Source organism: Heliconius melpomene, chromosome 20 (assembly GCF_056956725.1).
Source record: "Heliconius melpomene rosina isolate 202511_hmr_F chromosome 20, ASM5695672v1, whole genome shotgun sequence".
Classification (NCBI taxonomy): domain Eukaryota; kingdom Metazoa; phylum Arthropoda; class Insecta; order Lepidoptera; family Nymphalidae; genus Heliconius; species Heliconius melpomene.
The window spans coordinates 4,152,097-4,171,597 of NC_140408.1; the positions used below are offsets into that span (position 1 = coordinate 4,152,097).

At 30.3% G+C, this 19,501-nt stretch overlaps 1 protein-coding gene across 7 annotated transcripts in view; it reads left to right on the top strand.

Moving 5' to 3' along the window:
* Nucleotides 1–19,501, top strand: part of Sarm (sterile alpha and armadillo motif) — a 66,269-nt gene that overhangs the window by 18,928 nt on the left and 27,840 nt on the right. For 2 of the 7 annotated variants that reach the window (XM_085204285.1, XM_085204288.1), the window contains exon 1: nt 15,763–16,249. The exons of 3 other annotated variants lie outside the window; for them this stretch is intronic. In XM_085204285.1, coding sequence (XP_085060411.1) covers nt 16,172–16,249 — 78 coding nt within the window. In that variant the 5' untranslated portion in view covers nt 15,763–16,171. Of the gene's footprint in view, nt 1–13,376; nt 13,513–15,762; nt 16,250–19,501 lie in introns of those variants that run through there. 2 more of the 7 variants (XM_085204287.1, XM_085204284.1) reach the window with 2 other exon arrangements.

Genomic DNA, 19,501 nt, shown 5'->3' on the forward strand with positions numbered 1-19,501 from the left:
GCCAGTAAATTATTCAACAATTGAATCATCATTTAATCTATACTAATATAATAAAGCGGAAAAGTTTGTTTGTTTGTTTGTTTGTTTAAACGTTAAGATCTCTGGATCTACTGGTCCGATTTACTTTGTTTTTGTTTTGTATGAAAGCTGCATTCTTCAGAAGTGCTATAGGCTATATAACATTACATTACACATATTTACTAATAAATTAAAATACTTTCTAATTTGACATGCAATTTATTCTGCCATGTTAATAACAACCGTCGTCGCTACGCGACTGCGTTCGTTACCGCGTCATTTTGATATTCATTCTTATGAAAATAAATATAATAGTCACTTTTAGCATTTCATCTAGATTGAAATTATATTTCAATAGAAATTATATTCTTATATTTCAAGCAGGCGTAGCCGCGTCCTGGTCCGCTAGTTCTTAGATATATTTACAAAATGAATTCCAAGATGTCACATGCCTTAAATAATTACGTTTTCTTGATAGAATAGTGTTTTAAGTATACGTAATATTTCAAATTGATATCCGAGAATGAAACGAGCCTTGTACGTAAGTAAAACAATATCTTCTTTGTAGCTGCGCAGGCGCCGCCGAGACGCGTACCTATGACAATAAACAGTAGTTTCTGCTTATTATTAACTTGAATTTGATGCTTTCCAAATATAACATGCAAATAAAATATTTAACAGTCGCTGGTATTATTGTTACAAGAATTAACATTCAACACAAATATTTTTTAATAATTTTATAACTTCCTCTTCAAATATTCTTATCTAAAGAAAAAGATAATATTTTTCATATATATTCAATTTGCAGTAATCTTATGAATTTTGGTTAAAATTAAAAATTTTGTCTAGATATTTCATTAAGTAAACATTGATTGGTAATTTGTAATGTTTATATTTGGATGGAGAGTAAAAAAAAATAAATTCCAATGCTTATTCTGTAAAGTAATGGAGAAATAATCTTTAATTATCACTATCACTTTAAAATTAATTAAATGTTAGGATATTGCTATTTTGATAATTGTAAACATGTATCTCTTTCTTTACCGTACACCTCCTTCGTGTGTTCTCCATGCAACGTGGTATTGGCGAAGAGATTTCATGCTTAACTGGCACTTTCGAAACGAGATAATTAAAGAGGTACAAATGTGTGGCTGTAAACGCGATCGGTCGTGGGTTCGATTTCCACTCGAGGAAATAAAATTGAAATGAAATTCTAATATTTTCATTTCTTCGCTCTGTTGTCAAGTGGGGAACGGAATGTCTTAACTAGACTTCTGTCTTCCTTACTACATACGAACATTCCAATTCATTGTGGGGACAGGATCGCACGATGGCACACTTACTCTCCTGCCCGAAATGTCCATTCACCTGCTCACATGACGATCTGATGGAGGCAACAGATGCCACAGTCGACGTGGCTAAATACTGGCAAAATATGATATGAATTCTCCAAGCATTGACACGAAGAAAAAGACTACATACGAAGAACACCTGATGCTGAAAAATAATAAATTAAATAATAGAACTGAACCTGATGATTACCATGAATGACATAAGTGAGTTTCATAGCGCCACACTCGTATATTTTACAAATTAGGTCATTTACTGATAACAAAAAATGAATCATCATCTCGTATTGTTTTCGTAACTTCTTACAATCAGTGACGAGAATTCTTAGAAATAGATATCTAATTTTCAATGTACTGTAGTATTTTGCGATAGCTTAAGTACTGTTTGATAATAATAATTAGTTGGATAAACCTATTTCTGTTAAATGTGCCGTCGTAGCGCAGCGGCACAAGGGTGTGACTATAACGTGACGGTTGTGGGTTCAATTCCCACTTGAGGAAGTGAAATATTAATTTACGTTTATATTTCCATTTCTTGCTCTGGTGTCGAGGCAAAGCGCGGCGTTAAGTTCTGCCACTCAACACACAATGCCTCCAGAATTCGGCAGAAAGTGGGGAACGGAGTGTCTTATACACTAGGTCCCCTCTGCTTACTCTGCTATGTGCGGGATAAAGCGTGAAGATGATTTTTGTTTAATGTGCAATATACTTTTTAGGTGTTTCATGGTTCACGATACTTACTTAATTTTTTTATATTAAATTTTACGAATATTGTATTGAGATATACTTTACAAATTAATATTTTTACCTATTGTTTTCTATATAATGCAATGAAACAATATGTCACGACAATATTGCTTATAATATTTAAAATAATATTATTTAAAAAAAAAAAAACATTTAGTCCTAGCCCAGTGAGGATTCCGTACCAAATTTGGGGTACAATAATATTCAATTAGGTCAATGGGAAGTACAACTTATAAACGTTGGCAAACTTAAGTTTGCGGGCCTTTCCATTACTTTTGTTTCAAATTAACTACAATAATTATAAAGTTTGTAATAGTTTTATAATTTCCATTCTTAGGATCTTTTTCTTTATTTTTGCTGTAAATTATGGCTTCTTGCCAAATTTACTTTAGGTCTACGGGTAATACCCTATAGAATTTGATTTGACGAGGCGAATAAAATTTGATAATAAAGCGATCCTCTAATCGTTCCGATTTTTCTTTTTGATACGAACCCTAAAAAATAAATAAAGTGAAACAAAGTAATTCCATTCTACTTAGTATTTGAACAGATGTTCGAAATAGCATTCATTGCCAAATACTCGTCAAGACTCGACCTGACAATTTAATGTTTATATTCATGTTTGTACGTACTTTCAGAAAGCTGATTTAACACATTAATAATAATAAAATAAAATAAAATAAAAAATATTTATAAGAAATATTTGAAAACCTACGTCCTACTAAAACGTCCGTACCTACGTCTTAAAAAACTAAATCTGTAATTTTTGTTATATAATAACAAACTTTAACGGCTTGCTCTATTTAAATACATTTTTAGTATGTAAAATTAAAATTTTAAAATTATTAGAATAATATTCAACAGGACAGTATGTAATTATTTTCCTTGAATTTGAATTTCGTGACAAATAATATAACAATTGACCATGTGCGTTGTACACGCGATATTGATTTTGATAATAAATATATATTTTTTATTCATATTTATGATCCAAAGCTAAACAGTATTGTAAAATTACTTTTAACACGTATGTAATTAGATATTTTTAACCCGAAATTTCCGAGTAGTCTACTGATAACCACTCACTACTAAAAAATAACTCCATTATGAATATTTTCATTTAATATACATATGAATTTTATATTTATACTTCTTGATCTATTCCCCTATTTTCTTCGTTACGTCTATTCTGCAAGGCAATAAGCTAATATCGTTTATCGTACCTAATACAAATAGAACAAGAAACATTACAGAAATGGCATTCCGTTCTCTCTCCATTAACCTATCATAACTGGTAGTTCTGTAAAGCTAAAAATATATATTTTAATTATATTCTATATATTTTCTTTAAAATTGACAGAAATAGGTCTACGTTAAATACTTGCATTCATACTGAATCACAGATAAACTTTGCGTACATTATGGAATTTCTGAGTTTGTTTTACACTATTTGGTAAACTCTTATCCGCCCTCCTTACTAACAAAGTAAACATTAGTTGACGGGCTCGTCTAGCCATAAACTTGACTAATAGATGATTCAGCTGGTGCTATTCAAGATTTATTAAAGATTTCCGTTCTTTCGTTACAGGTAAGTCTTGCATTGTGTACACCAAATGCAGCGTAACGATGAGTGATAAATGTTATGCAGAATTCATGCTATTATGAATCAAAGATAAAGGTTTTGAGTATTTGAAAAGGAAAAAGTTCTGTTAAAATTCTAAAAGGAAATACCAAATATATTACTTGACTTACATATACTTGACTTATGTTAATTCAGGTTCCAATGGCAGGAGTGGATGCCATTAATAATTGAAATATGAGTATTTCTTAATATGAACATAACATTAATTCCTGGTCTTAATACATTTTCTATAGACAAAATAATTCCACAACATGCCTAATTTAAGAAAATGGATAAATTTTTAATGTATTATGTATTAGTTCTTATTTTTTGAAAAAGAAATAATTTGCCACCAGTTTATTGAAGCTCAAACATGAGAAGAAAATTTAAATTAAATATATTTATTTGAGAAATGCTTCATTACGTGTCTATAAATATTTTTATGTAAAATTCATCCAACAATGAAGGCTAAGCCTTCAATGTTGCCATGCATTTTATAAATTATGATTTTTGAATACTTAAATTTAAACGGTTACCTAACACAAGGTTCCCTCAATCTACCATCACGTTATATGCAGGGTAAAGCTAAAAAATATTTTATTTCTTTAAGGCAAAACCTTAGTAGCTATAGTTTGAAAAACATTGTGTAATATAGAACTTTACTTTTGTAATATAGAAAGATTAAGTGACATTTTTCTATAAATATCACAGAAATGACAACTCACGATAAGTAATAAAATCCATTTTGATGTACCACATAGATAGTTTTAAATTATCGTAAGAAATTTTTTGTCGCTCGATATTCTTGAGAATACAATACAGGAAAAAAAAAATGAATCATTTATATTATAATGCTTAGGTACCTAATACGATAACTCGATTAACAGTAACGTATTACGCATTCGGTCATAAAACTTTTTTTTATTTTTTAGCTTTCCTTCCGAATTTATATTTATAGAAGAGAGCATTATATATTTATTAGAAATTATATTAAGGTAAAAGGAACATAGTGGTCCCCGCTTTCTGCCGAATTTTTGAAGCATTGTGCGTTGAGTGGTAGAGCTGAGCGCCGCGCTTTGCCTTGTCAGTAGAGCGAAGAAATGAAAACATAAATTTCACCGAGTGGATTCCAACACACAACCTTCGCATTTAGAGACACACGCTAGAGCCACTGAGCTACGACGACCTTTTTATAATATTATTGCAAAATTATAGTAATTAACCTTAAAACTATAAATTTGAAGCAAATCACGTCTATTACCAAATGATCATAAAGTCGAGTTGTCTACGTATAACGTTACAAGAGACGGCGCGCGGCGGTGTCAGCTATCCTTAGTCCGGAGGTCAGGCTGCCAGTGGAAGTGGTCAATGAGTGAGGCACTATAAAACCATAATATTCTAATTTGCGAGAGGCACGTGGGCAGCCAGTAAACTTAAACAAATAACTTTACACCGCCTCTATTGGGATGTCCTGCCCGCCAGATTGCTAAATTCCATTGGCTTGCAAAGGTACTCGACACATGCGTGCATAGAGTAATTTATTTATAGAGCATTCTTTGACAGATATGTATATTTTTTTATTAAATTAAAAAAATATATATTTCTTTATTAATGCATTAACTGAGTGTTTATTTCTTTGATTTTGATATCATCAATCTCTAAATTGGTTTATCCAAAGATAGAGTGGTTGAACTATCTCTTTCTTCTGTTAAAATGAAAAGTAAATTCTATATTAATAATTTGTCGCATGTTTTTGACTGTAAAAGCTAATGTGCAAGTAAATTTCTAAATAATTAACTTTTATAATGCTATCGTACATCCGTTCCTATTGAAAATTATTACTGTCATCATATAGACAAGGTAATTGTATCATGTCTTAAATGATAGGACATTCTTTGAATAGCTTAAATACGATAATGTCTGTCACTTATCAAATTTACGTCTGACGTATTAGCGATAATGTTTGCTTAAATGACGTAATTTACTTACGAACTCGTCAAAATCCTTTACGCATTTCATTTGAAATGACAATAATATAAATGTTAATATATAAGTTTTTAATTTTGTTTAGGCATTCCTCGGTGCAAACTCGATGAATTTTGATTATTTTCCCTTTCGGGCTATTTATATTGAAAATTGTTGTTTTTCCTTATGGGATTAGATAAAGTGCAGCGTGAAGTAACTGCCGAAGGTTAATTCTTCACTATAAATATATATACAGTGGTTTTTAGGCAGAAAATGATATACCAAGTTGCAAAAGCAATTTTTTTTTTGGTAGAATTTCTGTTTGTCGAACATTCTTCTCTATGTGTAGATGGAATCAGTCCTTATCAAACACAATTTAGGTTTTAGACACTGCGTGGGCGCTACACTCGTACACGGTCTAAAATTCCAATGCCAAATTGATTTTAGTTCGAGTATTGTTTCTTTGCTTATTTAGTACCTAGCAACTGCTGTTTTCGCAACACTAAAACGTTTTGGTAATAAGTTATAATATTGTTAACTTATTAAACTTGATTATTTACTTGATACGTTAAAATTTCTTTTAATTATTGAAATCGTGGCACGAAGAAATTAATTATTTTCACAACTCTGGTTAAGAAAAGCGTGGCATTGACCACTCAACACGTGTTCATAGATAGTTTATAGGCGCGGAAATCATAGAACAGAGTAAGTATCCTATCACTAGGTTCTCCCTGCCTATCCTGATATATGCAGGATAAAACCTGATAATAAAATCACCACACCACAGTTCCGTTACGCGTAGAGCACACTGATACCCTGAGATCCGGCCGTTGAATCCTGCATATACGAGTTTTCTTAATTAAACCTATATTAATGAATAATACATGATTAGTAGAACAGATTACACCTGAGTTGCCTGGAAGAATCCTGCCGCAATCACCTTTAATTACATTTTTTCGTAACTCATTTTTGGAGAAAATTGCACCCATACGTTTTTTATATGAATCGCACATCATTTGAAAGATAATCGCATAAGGAATTGGAAAATTAAGGGTTGCCAGCTCTCAGTCTGCCGCAAGTCTAGGGTTGCCTGGTTTAAACATGTCACTAAATGTTAATAATTTGCACTCATGTGTTTTTTTAATGAATTATATATCAAATTAAAGCTTATTTTTTTCTGAACACTATAAAACAGGGTTGCCTGGAAAATTCCTGCCGCAAACAGGGGTTGCCAGCGTTTGAAATATTTTATTCCGGTTCCGTTTGACTATGAGAATAGACGATGAAATGCGCGGTCTGCCTTATGTTTTAAAGTAAAATATTATATAATAGAAGGTCAATCTTAAAATCAATGTTTATTCTAATTGTTCACCTGTTAAATGATGATTTGATTCATATTAATTACACGCAGAAAACTATTTAAAGATGAAATCATTCTTATTTTTCAAGTAAAATAATGAATCTATAATATTGAGTCTTTGCAAAATCTATTTTCTAAATACTAATATTTATTTATTAATTTAAATGACCATTTCGAAACAATTAAATTATCTAATTAAATAAATGTTTACAAATATCGATCTACTATAAACTATTAATATACATACATATACATCATGTTCCCTTAATATAATGAAGGGTGACCATTATTGCGGATATTTTTTTTATTAATTATATTGAAAAATACATTTCAATGAACTCTCTCTCTCTCTCTCTTCATCCTCTACTTGTTTGACAACGCTTGCCGCAATTTTTTTTTTCTCACGCAATTTTTAATAATTTGCATAGGAAAGAAATATATATAATAGAATTATAATAAACAAAACTAAGTTAGCAAAATAAATTCGAAGAAAATCCGACAGTTATGCCGACTAAAAAACGCTATTTACGGTTTATGACCAAGAGTCGGCAAATATCAATTAGTTGGCTATTTTTTACTATAGATAAACATTTTGCGGCGCGATACAAAGCAAACCAAATGCAATAAAATTATTTTCGAAAATGTATTGTTTCTAAATGCAATGAAAGTGCAGTTGGCCAAATGAGTTGTTTTTGAGCATATTACTTACTTACCTTTCGTTTTGGAGTAAAGACGTTTTTACTTGACAAAAATGCAGACGTGTTTTTTGTGCTGCAGGAGTGAAAATGTGATAGAATTTAACAAGGAATCTCTCCAAAAGTGTAAAATCATGTTATTGTTTCGCCAAAAAATGAATTTTAAATACAGTGACATTTTTTTAAATAGTGACACAATGCACAGTTATCATTTACAGTGTTACAAAAAGTTCATTGTTTTAAAACAAAAATATAAAGAAATATTTTTTAATTATTTTCTAATGCAAAACGTAAGTATACTTTAATGTTTAATATTATATAGTTTAATAAAATGTAGACAATTGTAGCCTCAGAGGAGTTGCCTCAGCTTTGATTACACTAAGTTAGGGACGTGAGTGAGTGATTACGCTTTATTATAATAATAAGAACAATTCTTTCAGACCTAAATGCCTTAAAAACTATCAGCATAGACGGACAAGTTCTTGCTAGCGACATTTTTTTATCTATATTTTAATAGTTTTTATTAGTTGAATAGTTTTCATTTACTTTCCAAAAACCTAAATATTCGTACCAAAAAGATGGGCGCCATAGTTCTTTCTACGGATACGGACGGCGTTCTCAAATCAAACAAGCAGAGGGCGAAGAGAGATAGATTGTTTATTGAAATATAATTTTCTTTATTTTCTTAATTAATAAAAAAAATATCCGCGATAATTGTCACCTTTCATTATATTAAGGAAACATGTTGTAATTAATACCTTATAGTAGATCGATATTTGTAAACATTTACTTAATTAGATAATTTAGTTGTTTTAAAAGGGTTATTTAACTAAATATTACTATTTATAAAATAAATTTTGCGAAGACTCAATATAATGGATTATTATTTTACTTGAAAAATAAGAATGATTTCATCTTTAAATAGTTTTCTGCGTGTACTTAATTTGAATCAAATCATCATTTAACAGGTGAACAATTAGAATAAACATTGATTTTAAGATTGACCTTCTATTATATAATATTTTACTTTAAAACATAAGGCAGACCGCGCATTTCATCGTCTATTCTCATAGTCAAACGGAACCGGAATAAAATATTTCAAACGCTGGCAACCCCTGTTTGCGGCAGGAATTTTCCAGGCAACCCTGTTTTATAGTGTTCAGAAAAAAATAAGCTTTAATTTGATATATAATTCATTAAAAAAACACATGAGTGCAAATTATTAACATTTAGTGACATGTTTAAACCAGGCAACCCTAGACTTGCGGCAGACTGAGAGCTGGCAACCCTTAATTTTCCAATTCCTTATGCGATTATCTTTCAAATGATGTGCGATTCATATAAAAAACGTATGGGTGCAATTTTCTCCAAAAATGAGTTACGAAAAAATGTAATTAAAGGTGATTGCGGCAGGATTCTTCCAGGCAACCCAGGTGTAATCTGTTCTACTAATCATGTATTATTCATTAATATAGGTTTAATTAAGAAAACTCGTATATGTAGGATTCAACGGTCGGATCTCAGTCTATGAAGTGCATCTGGGCTGGCCGACATGATCAGAGGTACCAACGGTCAACAGAGACGTACTAGAAAGGCGAGATGCCCAGAAATGCGATGATCAGACGATTTAAAGATGTCTGGTAACGGATGGATAGGAGTAGCTCAAGGCCGGTATGTTAGATGCTCTGAGGAAGGCCTACAGCTGCAAAAAAAATGAAGAGTCACAATCTTAAAGTCATTCAGTCACAAGGTTTGTGACTCTCTTATCTTATGTTACTCCAAGCTATTAGGTCTCATATTATGATTGTATTATTATAAACATATTAGAATGTTAAGGCTTTGTTTAGGTACTGTCTCCTTCGCTTTATAAATAAGGCTAGGCTGGAACGATTGTTAATATTGTTTTGATTATACTACGTTTGGTAAGTTAGTCTCATAGAAAAATATTTTGAAAACTTATAACGTCTGGAATACAACAAAGATTATTATTTATTAGTGAGGCCAGTCTGGCGCAGGGGCACAAGTGTGTAACTGGTTGTGGGTTCCATCTCCACTCGAGTAAATTAAATATTTATTTGAACTTATATTTCCATTTCTTTGCTCTGGTATCGTGATAAAGAACGGAGGGAACGGAGTGCGGGATACATCGTGAAGCTGTATTATTTATTAGTACTCTAAATGTGGGTATATATACAGATAAATAACGAATGTCTTTATGCGGGTATATATACAGATAAATAACGAATATTTAAAATTTAACAAGACTATGAATTATCTTTTTGTGTAGTGAGTACCTAGAAGTACTTTTTCTATGACTACTTTTACTTTTATTAATTTATTCTCATATCATCAACTTGACTTATTAAATCCCATAATTATAAAAAAGACGCGTTTAAAATATAAATTTAATTTAAAATATTATAGCTCGAGTTAAATTTAATTATGATAATATTATAGTACTAGTTAGCTAACAATAACAATAAGCCTATAGGATCTCGTCTACGTACACTCTTGAAATCCAATACTACTTTGTGTTGACATTATAGACACGTGCTTTCAAGATAAAACCCGTCTCGCTTGCACGTGGTTAGAGAACGCTAATAAAATTACTTTACATCATTTCAATATTAAATTTATTAACTTAAGATATAATATATTTTAAGTAAAATTATCAATTTGCTAATTTAGCTAGGTTTTACGCTATGTTATAAGATAATAATTTTCTTAGTATATATATAGAATAGACATTGCTTATACAAATATCGATTAGCTCTATTTTTTCTTTATCTAAGTAAGCAATATTAACGAATTTTATTAGTGAAGAAATACTCGACCTTCTGCTCTATCTCCTCACTCTTGTACATTATTTTTAGAGGCACTCATCTAGATCTAGATCATCTAGTGAAGCACTCATCTAGATCTAGATCTAATATATTTTAAAAATATATTTATTATAATACTAAAACGTTTATTAATAGGAAACAGATTATCGTTGTTTTCTTATCAGTGGGTTTTTCTCGATTGTAGGTTAGGTATTATAGTCTAATCGTTGCTGTAAAATTACTATACAATATTCCAATACTTTTTATTGGTATATAATGATTTAAAGGAGATAAATAAATAACTCTATATATATTTTTTTAATGAATTATTTAATAATATATTTTATAATATATTTATTAGATGTGAAACTCCATTACGTTCACCTTTTATTTTAATCAAATATCAACATCGTTCGCATTATACACCAGTGTATATTGTAAATGAGAGCCATTATATAAAGGTCCTACATACCTAAATATATAAAGAAAAAGTTTATTAAAATTAAGTAAATCTATATACTAATTAACAAAAACGACAATCTGAATTTTTAAATAACTAAAATAAATAATATTATAAAATTTTTGAAATTGAGTAATTTATTCAGTTCCTTTATAACATTAATAGTAAAAAAAACAAAGACTATGGTGTTTAGGTTTAAATTATTATTCCTATCGTGGCAGTTTTTAGTTAGCTTCCCACGCGTCTTGGCCGGTGCTCGGCGAAATATCCTATTACAACAGTCAGCGTTACATGATGTGCATATAATATTTTCTATAATTTTCCTTTTTATGTCAGTTTGTTTATTGAAAAATATAGATTTTATATATTAATTATTCTATATCTTAAGTAAATAAAAAAAACTTTGACCTGATTTAGGTAGATAATTTGACAAATAAACATTTTTAGACTTTTCATTTCTATGTATCATAATATTTCTATGTAAACGTAATAAAAAAATATTCAAAATAGCTTCATTCTGTATCTCGCACATAATAGCGTGGGTAGAGCGAATCTGGGAACCTAATGTTAATTATTCAATTTCCCCGAGTGGGAATCGAACCCCTTATCTCTTGCGTTTACAATCGCACGCTTGTAATCCTACGCTACGACTGGCCTAAAATAAAAAATGTTAATAATAATTTAAAGGCTGGTAACATTTATATAATTTAAGTATTAAAATAATTATTATATTGACTCTACATAGCATGTTGCAATAAATCTAACAAAATGTTCTTTAAAGCTCTAGGAATATTATCATAAGCATCAAAGGGCTCATTAACATAAACAAGGCAACAGTTACGCCTTGAACATAGTTGTGTCCCCTTGCCTGTAAATACTTAACTCTTACTTAATTTTATATATAAATGTATCTCGCATACAGCAGGGTAGAGTTTGGAGGAATATGGAGAAGGGAGAATTTTCTGGGACTCTACGCAGGATGAATGTAAAAAATGTATTCGGAAACAAAACATCTAAGTGATTTTTAACATTTATAATTAACAGTAATTCTGATTTTTTTTTAAATAATTAAAAATTGTTATTGTGTTATTTGTAAAATATTTGTCGTATATTTTTTTTTTTTAGGACATTTCATTTTACATAATATTATTATTAGGTACATAAGTTACTCGATCCTGCATGTCATGATGAGAAGGAAAAGACTATCGATTTGTTTTAAATTAATTATTATTTACGGTTTCATTATATTAACAACATAATATTTAGTTAGAACTTTGAACAATTGGAAATTATTTAGTGCAAATATAAGCAAAGATTTTTGAACATGCTATGGAAATGTAATATATTATACAATTTCTAAGAAAATACACATATAGTTGACGTCATATAATTTAATATAAAGTGCACCATTGGTCTACGTGCTTACTTGATATCTGCTTGGAGGGCAATTTGTATCGATGTCGAAAGGTGTGAGCGATACGTCCATATTCGGTGCTTAGGTTCAATGACCCCTTTATAATTGCGATTTAGTTTATGACATTACGAATATTCCATAATAACAGTAAATCCTTTATTCTTACCTAAATACTGTAATTATAAGCATATTTTGAAATTATATTCATATTTTATTATATAAATAAATACGTAAATGTACATAGCTGTAGTTGTTCTGCAACTTGTTATAGAATATATTCTACAGATAATTAAATAATGGCGATAAAACAAACAAAGGATTATAAATCTATTAATTGCGCGCAAACAACGTTGTAGAAATATTTTTTTACTTAAGAAAAAACAGTACGTATAAAAAATATTTCACAATATTAATATTGCAATAATATGAATAAATATATTATATTTAATGATTATTGGAAATGGCTGGCATTATCGTAACATTCGTTTCTTATGCGGGATTTATGGTCTGTAGTAAAAAAAAGCAGTGAATCAAGCCTATTTTTTTCTTATTACCTACCAAGAGCCTATTTTTTATTAAAATTCGATTATTACCTATAGATTTTATTATTTCAGACCGAGGAAATGAAAATATTAGATCTCTGTCTGGCGTCAAATTCTTAATTCCATATCTAATTTAAGAAAAGTATTATAATTAAAAAAAAATAACAATAGCTAATATATATTCAGCTTATCAAATCTACGTGTTCATTTTCAAAGGAAAAGTTCATGTGCCAATTTAAGTTGCATAATTAATTTAAAATGCAAAATAGCAGAAAATATCGGTCGTCTATGATTTTGCTGACTTCTTACAAGTGAAGCGTGGATTTATTTTTCTTTTCACATAACGACAGAGTTGGCTAAACTATTATTTGACACAGACGTTCGTATGCATAGTGTTAGTTTAGTGTACGTGTTCAGTGAAATAGTGGTTGGTGTGATATGAAATTGAAGAAAACAGTGACATGCTGTCTAAGTGGAAATTCGTTTTATATCGAGTACTCTACGAAAATTGTTCAAGAGGTGACTTAAAAATTAAATATATATTAAAAAATAATAATAAAAAAATCGAAATCCACAATTGAAAAGCAGAGGGATATTTATAATTTATATATAGATGTTTTCCTTGTTTACAACAAATTCATTTAAGGTTTTACGCCTACTGTATGAAAAAAGATTTGTTAATTTAATATAGACAGAAAGATTTTTATTTAAATATATGTATACAACTACTACTATATTATATTTTTTAAGTGATTTTGTTATCTAGAGCTTTTAATATGAATAAAAAGATTTAATAATTTAGATACTGTATTAAAACCTATGAAATGAAAATAAACCTAAAAATAATATATGTACAAAAATAAAAAAGAGTGTCTTACTTCTTCTTTGTTGCTATTAATTAAATTGTAAAAGTCAATATCTTTAATTTTCGCGATTTTACACGTTTAAAATGAAATACCGGAGTAATCGTGTATATTTAGAATTAATCAGATCATTTGCAAGTCGGTTAAAGAGTTTCATTTATATAACAATTATAACTTTATAATAATAGATTTGAAATAAAGATGAAACTTTAAAAAAAAATAATCTACGAATAAAATATATAAGAGTGCGATATTCTTTAAACACCAAAAATATCTTAAATCAAAATCTCATTATTTTTGCAACCGTATAGTGTACATTAAAAAAAATATTTATTAATAATACATGAGGCTAAGTTAACATAATTTACTTAAAAAAAAATTTACAGATTTTAAAGTTTGAAATAAGGAATTGAATCAAAATACGCTGAAAATAGTGTATCGTCCGGCGCCGGCGCAAGTCGACGCGATGTCGCGACCATCATGTGTCACTGCTTTCTATTTTCACTGACAGCCTATTCAGGATATAAACTTAATGAGTCTTACTCACAACCCCAGGGAAGATGACTATATAAGTAAAGTTTTTATTTCTAAAATATATATATTATAATATGTAAAATAAACATATTTGTGAGTCTATATTTTCTTTTGTTTCTAAAGCGAGTTTTTTTTTATATAATATTTATTAACACTATAATTTATTAGTATTAAATATATATTAATGAAGAAATATAATAATTATCATATTAAATGTATATATAAAAAAAAAACTGTAAAGAAATAAGGAATACCATTTATATATAAGTTCTATAACAAACATAAAATTAAGTTCAACTCGGTAAGGAAAACAAAAAGCATTGCTAAGTTTCTTTATAAATCGTCTCGTAAATCTTGATTTTCCTTTTTGGTACTACCCACTATTGCACACAAAGGATAAGGCACGAGATACATGTAACGGTAGTCTGTATGTTGACTCAATTTGTGGTATATATGGATTACTGGATATGAAAATTATTATTTTTATTTTAAAATACTTATAATTGCTTAAAATGAAGACACAGAGGAATAGTAGAGTCGTCTAATTGTAAACATGATGATTATGGATTCGAATCCCTCTCGGGGTAATGAATTAATTATATTTTCGGGTTTTTATAACAAGAAAAAAATTCATCACTTAGTGGGAGCGGAGAAAATGGGGAAAATGAGGGGAACGGAGTGTTATAACACTAAGTCCTTCTTCCTACCTGCTTTGGCAGATACAGCATGAAAATAAGAAAGTTTTATAATATATTATAAATACATGTATAAATAATATGTTTGTATAGTATTACATTACAAAAGTAATTAGGTTTTCCAAGTATTAATGCACTCTACATTTTACGTTAAGCAGTTTTTCGTTTTATAAAGAATATCACACTTATATTTTTTAAAATATATACATACATATTTTTTAGAGGTTCATTTTTAATTCATAGATAATATAAAATTAACAGTTACAATCTTACTATAGCAACAAAGATAATAATATAATGCTAATTCGTTTTTTAACTACGTATATACGTAAAAATAATTCAAACCACATGAAATATTAATTTTAAGAAAATATAAACATAACTACCGATACCGGTAAATGATAATAATTAATTGCATAAAGTAGAGTTTTTTATGAGCCATTAAATGTGTTCACAGGCTCTACTATGGCAATAACGTGTATAGGTAACACAGGATAAGTCTCAACATATGTCTCTATACGTATTCACTATCGTTGTAGAACTTATATCAAAAGTGAAGCGTATAACAGGTGTTATCTTTTTCACTCATATATATTTAACATAGAGTTGGAAAGAGAGCCAGCACTGCGGGAGGGACGCGCCGCTGAATTGATAAAAGCAACAGTTGAAGCCGACCAAAATTCAGTTCGGAAAGAGAAACGCACATGATGGGTTGTTAGTGCCGTTCGTCATATATTCGCGATAATAAAATGTGACAGCAAATTTGATGAGTGCTCGAATAATATTTATCATTTAACCGGTTGTGTATAATACAGTTGTTCAAATATTCATTAAGTAGACGACCAGAGCCGCGACGTGGCTGACGTGACGCAGCCAAGGATTAAAAGCTTGTGACGAAAATCAACGGAAAACAAACTTTCTTTGTGATCTCAGTACGTTGGCTATAAGGGAGTAAGCTCGAAGCGGTTACTATCAGTTCATTTTAACCTTACGACACGTGACCGCCGAAAATTCTAGAAGTTATTTAACATATTTCTCGTTACGCAGTGTTTAATCGTGTAGAATTTAGTGTTTTTTTGGCAAATTATGGTTTTTACTAAAGTCGACAACATGGCATCATACTCTACATACACGGGAAAACCGAAAATTTTATTCCCAAAGAAGGTAAGGATCAAGGTAAAGCTAGTATGTAAGCTGAATTTTAATGATTTAACCAAAAATACATAAACAACTGGCAATTAAAGCATTTATCTTTCAAAACAAGCATTCGCTGTTGTTTACGTAGGCGTGTTGAGATTAAATATTAAGAGGTAATTATATGAACGTAATAGGAGTTTAATTAGTCGCCATAACAATTCTGTTAATTCGTACGCTTCCTCCATAAAATTCATATTTTCCTAATAACTCTAGTAATCAAATACCATATGTTGGCAAATATGATTATAGTTTTAATTTTATATGTGCGTTTGTAGGTATGGCGAATGTATAATACGTTAGATCTAATATCATTAATGGAAGCCAAATAGGGTAAAAAAATAATGAGTTCTAGACTTTTTTGTATTGATATGTGGTCTGGTGTCCGCCTCAGACGATGGGAGTTCATTTAACGCTGGTCGCCGTGTGAATTGTACACAAACGACTATAATCTTAGTTTTTGTTTTAAATATCTACTCATTAGCATTTATCCACCATTATTTTGGTGTTTCCTGTTACTTAGTAAATACACCGGATGAGTAACTTATATATCTACTTATACAAAGAAATACAAATAAATTAAATACAATAAATTTAATATATTTGGTTTCAGTAGTGAAGTTTTTTTATAAGAACTAATAATAATAAATATTTAATACTGAATAATAATAATAAGTAAATAATTGTTTTTTAAATTCGAACCTATATTTATGACAGCTACAAACCACACGTGCACTAAGCGCTGGCGGTGTACCATATGATTCAGTAAGACAATGTCGTTCCACTTTGTCGACCTACTTCAGATATATTTGCACCTCCAGCCTTGGCGGTTTCTGAGAAATAGCTGTAACTTTGAGCCTATCAGCTAAACAAGCTGAATGAACAAAGAATAACGTATTTAGAGATGTTACTTTCCGCTCGCAACGCCTCCAGAATTCGGCGGAAAGCGAGGAACGGAGAGTTTTAACACTAGGTTCCCTCTGATTGCCCTTCTGTGCGCGAGATACACCGTGAAGTTGATTTTTATTTCTATTGTTTTTCATTCCGCTCATATAAGTAAACTTGTGTGAATCATTTTGACACTGCCCAGCTTGTGTTCGACACATTGTTATAAACAAGTTCCCCTCAATGACTGTGGCCTATATACACAGTGAACTACAAAATCGCATGATCCCATCTCCGTTACTTTAAAGACTATTTTTTCATATCCAAATCAAGTCAAAGGGTTGAGCCGGCCCTACAACTGTTCGTTAAGATACAGACAAATTTGAATCTTTTAGGCAGGCAGATACAATTTTAATTACATTTCTTTGAGCACACCGCTTACTGATAAGAGACGCATTTATAACGCATTATGACTATATACCAGGAATTTTGAAATGCATAACATCCTCATTAACATGGTATTAGGAGGATTAATTATATATATGTAAGTATATATCGGATAAAGGATGTGTGTTCGATTCCCGTTCGAGGAAATGAAGTATTTAGAATTTTATTTCTTTGCTCTGGTAATCAGGCAAAGCGGGGCGTTGAGTTCGGTCACCCAACACGCAATTCCTCAACAATTTGGCGGAAAGTGGTGAACGGAATGTCTTAACACTAGGCTGCCATATGTGGAATGCAGTGTGAAACTGAAAAAACTATATAAATATATTTATGACATAGAGTTAATAATTTATTTATACTACATAGTAAGATTTTATTTTTTAAAATCGGCTTAATCATCCAGGGACACTATATAAATAACACGTGTCTTTGTGGCCTTTTCTTGTTTTTTTTAGAAACATAGGCAGCTAAATCATTAAAAAATGGTTGTCTTGCAAATTATATACATAAAAATACTAAATTATATTATATACATACCGACAAACATTTTATTTCCATTAATCATGTTGTAAATCAACATATTTTCAATTAATATAATAGTAACTGTCTTCTATAAAAATGATTTAGGACTTAATTAGTATGAATAAATAAATACGTAAATAATGTTAACCTAAAAAAGTCATTTTTTTTAAAACCTCAATAATGTATTATACAATACTAATATATTATATTTATATTATGTTTTGAGAAATGATTTAACAATAATTTTGTGGTTTCCAAAAACCCTTTGTTTTCCTCATACTCTGGTATGTGTGCTTATTTTCTTGTTTTTAAATAAAAAAATAAACTTTTTGTCAAAATGACGATGCGTCGTCCGTAAATTCCAGACGCGTACAATAATGCCCATTCGGGACCCCCAGCACTGGAATGCGGTAAGGAATGTCCTCGCTCTCTTCCTGTCACAATGAACTCTACATTCTTATATTTTTTTTACGCGAAATATATTTTTACGGGTTTCTGTTGTCATTTGTAGGTATATATTTAAAAATTATTGTATTTCTTTTCTTATCTTAATTTGTAAATAGCACTTCAAAAATTATGAAAAAAAAGCACTATATACCTATCACTAGTGGAACTATAAGTATTGACACACTCTGTTCCCATTAGAACACTTCCATCCCCCACTTTCCGCCGAAATAAGCAAGGAAATTAAAAAAATAAATATTTCATTCACAACCTGTTACTTTCATACGATCCTGATATGTCTGCCACTACAATTCTTACGTTAAACGTAGAGACCACTAAAAAGAACGAGAGAGAGTAGAGACTAACAAAACCTACATACAAACTCAAATATAATATAATAATGATTGCATCCAACAAACTTTCCTCAGAGGAAGCGATGGTGGGCGCCAAAAATAGTGTTTCCGGTGAACCGCTCGCTGTCTAAGTAGGAAGTCCACTAACACTCAACCCTTCCGGCCGCCTACTGTCGCGACGCTTATCGAGTTTTACAACGCACTTATGGACGATGCAGCGCGCCCACGCCAACGTCTTAAGCTGAATTAAATTGTTCGCTCGAATCGAAATTATTGACCGACGGCGATTTGAGACGGCCCTAATGATAGGTGTGGGTTGATATCTGTGCGATTGTTAACATTCTTGTTTGTCTTTAGACATGTATGTTTTGGTCTTACTAGGTTTTTTTTTGGTTATGCTATATCCTGGAGACATCAGGATAGGTAAAGGGAACCTAGTGTTAAATGGCGAACACTCCGTCCGCCATTTTCATGATAAAAAATGCAGACTTCTTGCTCATCGAACGTTCTACCAGCAAGACCGCACCAAATGTTTTCAAAAACATGGTTTTATATCTAATTTAAGTATTTATTC